General features: G+C 41.7%; 1 protein-coding gene across 1 annotated transcript; it reads left to right on the top strand.

Annotated features, from left to right (window-relative positions):
• The first annotated feature begins 1,413 nt into the window (after positions 1-1,413).
• Positions 1,414-9,696, top strand: LOC142398039 (leptin receptor overlapping transcript-like 1). The gene is made up of 4 exons (XM_075481997.1): positions 1,414-1,516; positions 2,050-2,125; positions 5,806-5,992; positions 7,434-9,696. The coding sequence occupies exons 1-4, from the start codon at positions 1,501-1,503 to the stop codon at positions 7,548-7,550; spliced, it is 396 nt and encodes a 131-aa protein (XP_075338112.1). The 5' UTR covers positions 1,414-1,500; the 3' UTR covers positions 7,551-9,696.
• The last annotated feature ends 666 nt before the right edge of the window (positions 9,697-10,362 follow it).

The following is a 10,362-nucleotide window of genomic DNA, read 5'->3' as shown; positions in this document are numbered from 1 at the left end:
CTTCTTCTTGTTGTTCTTGTAATTTGTACTTCCGGGTTCATAACGAAGAATTAATAGGAAAATAAATACAAAAATAATTACAATCATGATAAAAATACGATTAAAATGTTGAAAATAAGCTGTTTTTTTCATAGAGAATAATTAATGTGGTGTTTTTCTATGCTAATATTATTCTTTTTTTCATGTTAAAACTGACGCAGGGAAACGATGCCTTCATGGCTGACCTTTAAAGCCGGAGCAAGCAGAACTGTTGCAACGATAACCAACGCCAAACAATGCAATTCTGAAAGTTAGTTTTTTCTCTTTCTTATATGTATATATACAGTTAACTCTACGCGCGATCAACTCTACCTGTAAGGACGAAGTCAGGCTTAAAGCTATTTACAAATTGAATCACCTTTGTCTGTTTGTTTTCAGAATGTTGAGCAGCTGCTTAAATAATCTCATTTGGCGTTTTGGGTGGTGTGAAGGCCGGGTTATCTAATGTAGCACTCCTTCACTCTTATACTAAAGAGCCTGGTGTGTTTTTGGTCTCGCTCCTGTAGAAAAACAACTAATGGTCCCACTCAGTGCACAGCAGATGTGATGGCACGTCTCTGAAGAGTATTCTGATAACGATGCTGGTTGAATGGAACTTCAGTTTAGAAAAAAAGTCTCTACTGGTGTCCGTAGCAAAGCTCCTCTACACCATCACACCACCTCCTCCGTGCTTCAGAGTGGGAACCACACACACATAAAACCATTCACTTTTCTTTTGTTTCACAAAGAAAACAATAGTTGGTGTTAGGATTTGCAGCTGTTGACTGGCAACTTCTGAGGAATTTTCTGGACCAATTGACCTTTTTATCTCTTAAAGTGCTGATGGACTGTTCTTCTGAGTGGTTCGTCACATCTTGTGCATTCATACAGCTGTAAACTTAACATACAAAATAGCTAAAATGCTATTTCCACACCACACATCAGCATCATTAAGGGTACTGCTGCAACATTGAGCCTGTATTTGTTTATTTGAAGTACAATTTTGATTATAATCATGCCCTTGTACTAACTGTGGTGATTTCCCAACTCCTCTCTTTACATTAGTGAAAAAAAAGAACAGTTTTTAGAGACATAATTTGATCTTGGACAAGTTTAATCATATCAAACAGGAAAATTTTGACTTAGTATTTAAAAATTTTGACTGTCTGAATATTATCTCAAACTCTAAAATCTCTGAATGTTGGCTCCCTTCTCCCACGACTGTTAGAAAATAAGTTAGAAACTGGAGATAGCATCTGAATAAACTGAAATGATGTCCAAAGATTTTTTTTTCCTGTCTTCCATCCTTCCTGCCCTGCGCACACAGGGTCAGAAACGGGCATCCATCCATGGATGGAGTTTCTGCGTGAAGTCTTATACTTCCGACTTTATCCGTAGCTCGTGAGGGCCGCAGGAGGAGGAGGGGGGGCTCTGTGTTTTCATCCGTCAGGGCTGTGTGTGTCGAGCTTTTGTCCAGGAGAAATGGCCGGGATTAAAGGTAAGCAGGGTCCGCTTCTTCCTGAATTCCGGCTCAGGCTGTGTAAACTGTGAAAAATGCCGGAGACACATGAATGCTTCTTAAAAATGCAGCCAGCTAACGGTTAAAGGTGTTTGCAGCAGGGCCAGTTCAGTTAGCAGAAAGCTAGCCGAATATAACCCGCAGTGTTTTCATTTATTCAGCTCCTAAATGCTGGACACGGATGGAATAATTTCCACGTTTCCTAAATCAGCACTCTGCCGCCATGCCTGTGTATTTAACGTGTAACAACGTAATGAGTAAGTTAGCGTTAGCGCTGATGCTAATGCTAATGCTAGCCGCACCTTAACTTGAGCAGTTGCACAGTTGCTAATTGAGCTGCGTGGATTAACGGCTGTTAACTGCCCCAAATAGCCTGACTAGCTGCTACACGTGAAATCAGCTGATTCATCACATGATGAAGCCTCAGTCTTTGAGGGGGCCTGGGACTGTTGTTGGTCTGGGGATGATGACAAGTCCACGCTGACCCCCCCCCCCTTCTGACTCTCTTGCAGCTCTCATCAGCCTTTCCTTTGGAGGGGCCATCGGCCTCATGTTCCTCATGCTCGGATGTGCCCTCCCTGTGTATGAGTGAGTACAACCACCAGGAACACACGCACACACACACACACACACACACACACACACACACACATACATGCACATATCCAGGGGCGTAGCACCAAATTTGGGGCCCCAGGAACAACCACTACCATGGACCCCCCCCCCCCTTAAAAATGGGTAATCCCATTTTTCACCAGTGTGGAATTTCGCCATGGAGACTTCTTCCTTCCAGAGATAACCTTCACCTAAATGGGAGCAATAGCGTCCAGAACATTTAAAGGTGGGGTAGGGGTTCTTTTTCTGGAGCATTTATTTACATATTGCTTGAAATACTTTTCACACCCCCATTGCAACCAATTAATTAAAAGTACAATAAAATTAAAAGTTTTAGTGGCCTCTAGAACGAACAATCCAGGAAAAACACTATCCAATCATACTGAACGGACCGTTCACAATGATTGGATTCTGATGCCGTCTATCAAACTGCAATCTGCTCCTCCCTCCCCCTCCTTCCCCCTGTGCGCGTACCCTGCTCCGTGAACGAATTACGCGTCCAGAAGCTTGGCAGGAAGCTAAACTAGAGCCAGCTTGGCTAGCACCTAGCATTATTAAACGTATAGTTAGCATATACTAAGTACTAAATACGGCAACGATCGATGCTTGCTGTCAGAACAGCGCTCGTGCACCTTCGTGCTCGTTCATGTACTCTAGAGGCGTGGCTTCGGGGGGAAAGTGAAGAAAAGGGTTGGGACTTTTTACCTGTGTATTTTCAAAATGCAGCTTTGCTGGACTCAAAATCCAGGATCTCCTACCCTACCTTTAATTATTTAGCATTAAAACTACTGACAAGCTCATTGACTGAACCCCCGGACAGGGCAGGTGTTAAAGAGAAGACCTGGTTAAAGATCTCACTACTGTTTTCAGTTATACACCGTTTTGATGATGAAGTGAGTGAAATTTATTGCGCATGTACAATCAAAAGTCCGCCAGAGGGGGCGGACTAAACCAATGCGCACTGATAACGGGGGTGTCTGATATAGATTATAGCCTATTTGCAGGCTGGGATATACATTTAAACAGATGTATTTCCAGAGAACATTGGATTTGCATAAATTACCAACATTATTGCCATTATTTAAAAAATAATTTTTAAAAAACGAAAGAAGAAGAAAATTTCCCCTGTAGGCTGGATCCTGTGAATCAGTCTGACTTTTCCCCCCCGTTCGACACCGCTGCACACGCACACATACAAACACATGCACATATCTCCGGTGAGATGCATGGCCACACTGCCCCTCTTTGAGGCTTCGGGGAAGGCTAATGTTCACAACTTCATAACCAGAAGAGGGATTTCATTTTTTAACAATGACAGATGTTGTGCTCAAACTAGAGGGGAAGATTTAAGCCAGAGCTGAGCAGCCTCGATAGACCCAAATCCTCCAAAACTATTCTCTGAATACTGTTTTTTTTATTGCCAAGCCAGAGTGTACACACTTGAAAAAATGCCCCTCCAAAAATAAGTAAAAAAACAACAAATACAAGACGTTTTTGCTTGAAATAAGCAAAAAATCTGCCAATGGAACTAGTGAAAATCGGCTTGTCAAGATTTCTTGAAATAAGATGTGATATTTAGGACTTTTGAGATAAAAGTGATCTTGAAATTAGCTTAAAAACCTCTTCAAATTAAAAAAAAAAAAAAGCTTGTTTCATATGATATGTGACTCAAAACAAGATGTTTTCAAGACTTTTTCATTTAACAAGATATTCTAGATGTATTGTATTAAAACAAGTCCCTATATCTGACTGAAATGGTACTTGTTAGGCAGTTGTGTCTGATATTAAGTGTAATGAGATACTCAATGAGACAAATATACTTGGTAAGATTTAGATTTTTTCCAGTGCAAAGCAGGTTATGATGTTAGCTGTAAGAGTTAGAGACCAGCTGCGCCCCTAAAGCAGCACTAGAGAGGTTCGTGAACCTTAAACCGATGCACCGACTCATTTTAAAGGACGCTCGCTGACCTTTTTAATGCACCTTCCTGGGTCTGAAACTACCTCGACCAGCCTCGGGGCGGAAATGCCACATCTTTAGCATCTCAGTTGCTTTACATTTTCTGGTCTGTTGGGTTTTTCTGACAGTGGAGTTACATCCTGCAGCTGAAGGTCTCATTTAAATTATAGTACAGGAGATTGCTCACTGCCTATTTAGTGGATTTAGTTGTGCTTTCATGTTTGTCCTTATCAGCTCTGAAAACTGGTTAAAGGGATAGTTCGCCTCTTTTGACATGAAGCTGTGTGACATCCCATATCAGCAACATCATTTATGAACATCTTCTTACCCCCTGCTGCGTCCTGTGAGCAGAGTTCCAGCCTCGTTTTGGTGTTGATGAAAGTAGTCTGGCTAGTTGGCTGGGGTTTAAAAAATAAAGCGTTTTGCTTCTCAAAACAATATGCATTCAAAAGAGTAATACATTTGCATCACAAAATGGTTCTCCAGGAAAAAGTCAGACCTCACAATCTCTTGGCCCTATTTTCTCTCCCTTTGTATCACTGCCTGCTGTGTAGACCGAAGTGCAGACCGAGCAGTGATACAGTAGTACGCTTTAACAGAATCCACAGCTGTAATTATAACAGATCTGCTCAGCCTTAATGATGAGCAGTGATATTATCAGTCATTACTAACTGACGCTGTCGGTAATGTTTTACCAGGCAACTCTCTTACTTTCAGCATCTTTACGTTTTCTTATTCGCTCCATCGTACAAACTGTCCCGCTGCTCGTGGCCAGAGTTTGAAAAGCGAGTCGATGACGGTTATTTCGTCTGTTCGTGATCTCACTGAAACCTTTTCGGTCTGAAATGCGTTGACCATGATCCAGGCTCGACTTCCTGACCTGACAACAGCTTCAGATGAATTTCAGCCCACTCCGACTCCTCTTTAGTCGCTGCTCCTTTGACTTTTAAGAGGTGTTTTTTTTGGTGGAGGACTCATACAGAACACATCCAGCAGGTTTATGATTTAAAACACAGACTTTTTGAGTCACTTTATTCACATTTCAACTCGGGGGAGGGTTTCTTTTAGTTTCTTTTTAGGCTGAAATCAGCCCCAACTGTACGCACGTTTAAATCCAGGTTAAAAACATTTCTCTTTCGGTGTGCTTATGGTTGAGTTTGTATTTTTCTTTTTCCCCTCTTCTTTGATTGCTTTTAATATTTATTCTATTTTTTTTCTCTTTAAATTGCTTGTTTTTATGCTGCTCTTTTAAATGCCTTGTCTTTATGTAAAGCACATTGAGTTGCCTGTGGTATGAAATGCGCTGTATAAATAAAGATGCCTTGCCTTTGCTGTACCTTTTAAATTCTTTCTAGTCAGTTTTTAGTCGACAAAAGTTGAGGCGGGTTCGCTGCCACCAACATGTTTTTCTCTAACAAAAGAAATGTTTTGATTTTGGACCTGTTCAATGGGTTGGGCTTAATGGGTTCTCTGTGGAGGTAGTCGGATTTTTAAAAGACCAAACACATTTCTGAATTACTGATAAAACACGAGAGGTTTCTTTATCCACATATGTTTGCATTCCTCAGATTTTTCAGACGCATAATTTGAATTTGCTGTTTCATGCTTTAGTACACTTCACTGCATCCTGTATCAGACGGCGTGTGTTTACGTCCTTCATTTGTCCCGTTTTCTGTCCTCTTTCCTCGCTCCACAGCAAATATTGGCCTTTGTTCCTCCTCTTCTTCTACATCCTCTCCCCCATCCCGTACTGCATCTCGCGGAGGGTGGTGGATGACACAGACTCGGCCAGTAACGCCTGCAAAGAGCTGGCCATTTTCCTCACGACGGGCATCGTCATCTCAGCCTTCGGCCTGCCCGTCGTCTTCGCAAGAGCTGAAGTAGTAAGTTACAGAGATGATGAAGATTTCAGTTCCCAGCACCGACGACGTGGACGCTCTTATAGGCCGACTGTTCCTCTGTCAGTGTTTCCAAAGTCACAGAAAATACAAGCTGCAGCAAACCAATTTGTTGGCTTGTTTTTTACATCAACATGCATCAACTTTTTTTTTTTGTAATTCACTTTTTTATTGCTTTTCAACAGTACAACGAAAGGAACAACATACATGAACAATGACAAGAATAAACCAACATAACCTGAGAAAAAACAAACAAAAAAAACCAACTCACGCACAAAACATTACTCACTAAAAAATGCTTACATAAACTAAACTAATCCAAACATAAAAATAATTACATACATCAACATACATCTCCGGCATCTCACCTGGCTCCCTCACTCCCACAGTCACCATCCGACAACAAATCAGACTTTTGTCACAGTTAGGACACATCTCGCTATCCACATAAAGATTCATCAACATTTCCCCACCAATCGACCATCTCGCACAGCACTTATGAAGGGACCCCATAGTTTCAGGAATATCTCCTCCTTATTGTTCAGCCTGAACATCAGTTGCTCGTAGCTTTGTTATTTTGTTCATTTCTCCTAACCACTCTTTAAATGGTATAATATTTTTGGTTTTCCAGTGTCTTAAAACAACCTGTAGTAAGGGGCCAATCTACACCATAAGTTTTGCTGGAATGATAAATCTATTCCCTCTGTTATTATGCCTAAAATACATAGGGCGGGACTCTGAGATAAATTTGTCCTGAACACTTTGTTGATGAAATATATTGCATTTTCCCAAAGGTTTTGTGTCATTTCCCATTCATACAACATGTGTAAAAGTGTTCTCTTACCCCTCTCACATCTCCAGCCCAATTCGGATTCACGGAGCTTTAGTCTTGCCATTTTACAAGGAGTCCAATAAAGCCTATGTATGATTTTATATGTTATTAAGCGGGTCTGTATTTCTCTAGATGTCTTATACCAGGATCCGGTTATTTATGCATCTACTTTTCGAACTGATTTGCAGCTGAACAGTTTGCCTTTTTGGATGCCTCGACGGGTTAATCAAACGCAGGATAGAACACTTTTATCTTCACATTGATGTGGATGTTTCTGGCTCAGCTGCGAGCCTTTTCCACCACTATTCCACAAACAATGCTCCCTTTCAGATCGCAGATAAACTGGTCAGTTTGGTTCCTCCTCTTCTAGTCCTGAAGGTTCTGGTTTAGGACTCTTCTCAACACGTTTTCTGGACCTTGAGGGTAAACATCCGAAGTTAGAAACTGATGTTTAGAGCTAAACCCGAGCGTCCTGAACATTAAACTGCTCCATGGAGGGGAAAAGCCTCTGAACCACGTCGCTGTTGTTGTTAGATTTTGTCCTAAATAAGCTCTGCGGCCCGCTTGTTAACCTGAATTATTGATGTTTTGCAGATCGCCTGGGGGGCGTGCGCGCTCGTGCTAACGGGTAACGTAGTCATCTTCGGGACCATTCTGGGCTTCTTCCTCGTCTTCGGATCCAACGACGACTTCAGTTGGCAGCAGTGGTAAACTGGCCGCGGGAACTGTTTTTATTAGCATAACGACTATTATTATTATTATTATTATTATGGTATTACTGTTTGGTTGTTGTTGTTGTTATTTATATGATGACCACCCATCCATAGACTTACACCAAACCAGTGCAATACTTTGTTTTTTTATCGCCTGCTTCATATTGAACTGACACAAATGAGGTAGAAAACACTGACTTTCAGTTGGATTTTTCTCTGTTTTTATTTTTTTTTCTCTGACTTCTGTGTTGTGAGTTTCCCCGTCTGCGTCCGCTTTTTATTTAAAGTGTTAAAACATGTTAAGAACGCAGTTTTTAAGCACCAACGAGACGCAGCTTTTTCTGAATGAAGAGCACACGAGTGAAAATGTACCTTTTCTGTATTTATTTTGTTGTTTTTATCACATTAAAAGGGGGGAAATTAAGCTGAGAAAGTGCAGACTTTTACGTCAAAAAACTGTGAAACTTGGCCGAGTTTTTGTGAAATTATCGAGCCGGTAACCAATTTGGGAATTTAGTTGAAATCTTTTCTAGTCTCACAAAAAGCGATGGATATGGGGGAGCAGTTCAGGCTTCATTAAAACTCCTTCATCATCACCCAGGGGTCAAATTAACCCGACCTGGTGATTTCCCAGCGGCCAACAGGATGCTTAATCCCCGTCGGACTGCGCGTCTGATCGCTCGTACCTTAAAGTAGCATAAAAAGCCTGAAACAGCCACCGGCTAACACAGGATTAGCTTGAGGACAGCAGGCGCGTTGAAAGCTCGGCCAAGCTACCGTAAGACCCTGGCACTTATAACCGAGGCCCGCCCGGTCACTGGCAGCCTTTAAGCTTTTAAATGTGACTCCTTCCACCGCCTCGCCCCTTATTTAAGTACATTAACCCTCCGTTCGGTGCACGCAGTGCCACATTTTCCCAGGATAAAACAAGAGGAATGCTGGATGTTCTGCGGCAGTCAGGTGCAGAGCTGCTGTTTAACAGCATCAGACGCTAGTTTCTGTCGCTCTTTATGTGGCTCTGGATGTAATTCATTCTGCAAACTTAACTTTTATCCAAATTCTGAGCCAACACTAGAAGAATAAAGGGTTCTTCCACTTTGCTCAGCAGCAGTATTATCCCTCCTTTCTATTTTTACTTTTTATGATTGTAAAACTGTTTGTTTCTGTTGTCGGAGTCGTTTGGATATTGAGGTTGAAATGAGTCGGAGCTCTTCAGTGTGGAGTCGTGGAACCAGCCTGAAGAAGAAGAAGACGGGCCACTGGTCCAATTAGAACTAAGTCGAGCTTCTGGATGCAGTCTGTGGTCCTGAATCACTTAGATAATAATGATAATAATAACTCGGATAGCTCAGTTTCCACCCACTTTCCTCTCCCAACTCTGTTTCATAAAAAGCCAAAATCAAGTTAAACGAATGACCTGATCACTGAGTTTAACGTCAGCTCTTCTGGCGTCTTTTCAGATGTTGGATTGTTTTCTTTGGGCAGAACGATGCTTTTGTTTTACCCCTTTTTCCAGCCTCCACTGGTAAACTTCTCAGCCCCACTAACGTCCGACTCTTAGTTTATTTGTAACCGGAAAACAAAAAGGAAGTTGGCGACAAATCTTTCACCATTTCCTGCATGAGGCAAAAACCACACGAGGAAAAACTGCTGCGAGTCTCTGAGCGTTGGCGCTGCAAACGGAAAACACCTGACCTGCACAGGTCTTTCATCTGTTACTTCAGATCACAGCCTGATCAAAGCTATTGATTGTATGTAGAGCTTCTCAGTCTCTGTTAAAAACGCAGCTGCAGCTGGCAGAGTTGCACACGTGATGACGTAACATCTGCTGGGACGAGCAGGGTAACCTCACGCTGTGTTCCTCAGAACGTCTGTGAATTTTAAGCTCAATGTGTCGAGCTGTTAACCCCCAATGTGACAGACTGGTGTGTAGCTGTGGGACGGGTTTCTCTCTGTTTCTGCTTCTTTTTGTTTGTCCCTCTCTCTGACAGTGGGAGGATGTTCTATTTATTTATTCTGTCGGATGCTTTGTGTCAATGTTCGATGCCATTTTCTATCTCCAACCTTTGTGTTGAAGGAGCAGAGATCAGCATGGTGGTTTATTTCTGTTTTTCTTTTTAAATAAATGCCATTTTTGAACATTCTCTCCTTCGAGTTATTCCTGACTGGCTCAACCATGGGCGTCGCACCACATTTTCCAAAGGTAAACCCGAGCTTCTGTTACTCACCGATGGCTAACAGTGAATAAAATTGAGAAGAGAATAGAAAGAAGAAGGAGGCAGAGATGCCAAAAAGGAAGAGGCAGCAGAAAATTGACTTCTTTTTCAAGTCAAGTTGTCATGTAAGTGAATGCAGAGGAATCCGGCTCTACGACCCCTAAAATCAACACCATCTCTCTGTCGGTGCCCAAATGACCAAATAAAGTTTTCACAAATCATAAAATGTGTTTTAAAGACTCTGTACCCTCTTTAGAATAATTCTATCTAGATTTGAGCTGTGTAACTATTGTAGTTTCCATACAGGACCTAGTTTAGGGTGATGAGAATACAAAAAAAGCAGTAAAATGGCCCTGTTCTGCATTTTCACAAATCAGAAAAAGGTTTCACAAATCCCAAACAAGGTTATAATGAATCTATTGCCTCTTTAGAATAATTCTATCTAGATTTGAGCAGTGTAACTATTGTAGTTTCCATACAGGACCTAGTTTAGGGTGATCAAAATGCAAAAAAATGCAGTGAAATGGCCCTTTATGCCCATTCATTTAATTTGCAAATCGGATTCCAACTGCAGCGTCGTGTCTATGGGCTTGA

This window comes from Odontesthes bonariensis, chromosome 13, assembly GCF_027942865.1.
Source record: "Odontesthes bonariensis isolate fOdoBon6 chromosome 13, fOdoBon6.hap1, whole genome shotgun sequence".
Lineage (NCBI taxonomy): Eukaryota > Metazoa > Chordata > Actinopteri > Atheriniformes > Atherinopsidae > Odontesthes > Odontesthes bonariensis.
The sequence above is the reverse complement of the archived record's forward strand: the minus strand, read 5'-3'. Positions and strand labels throughout refer to the sequence as shown.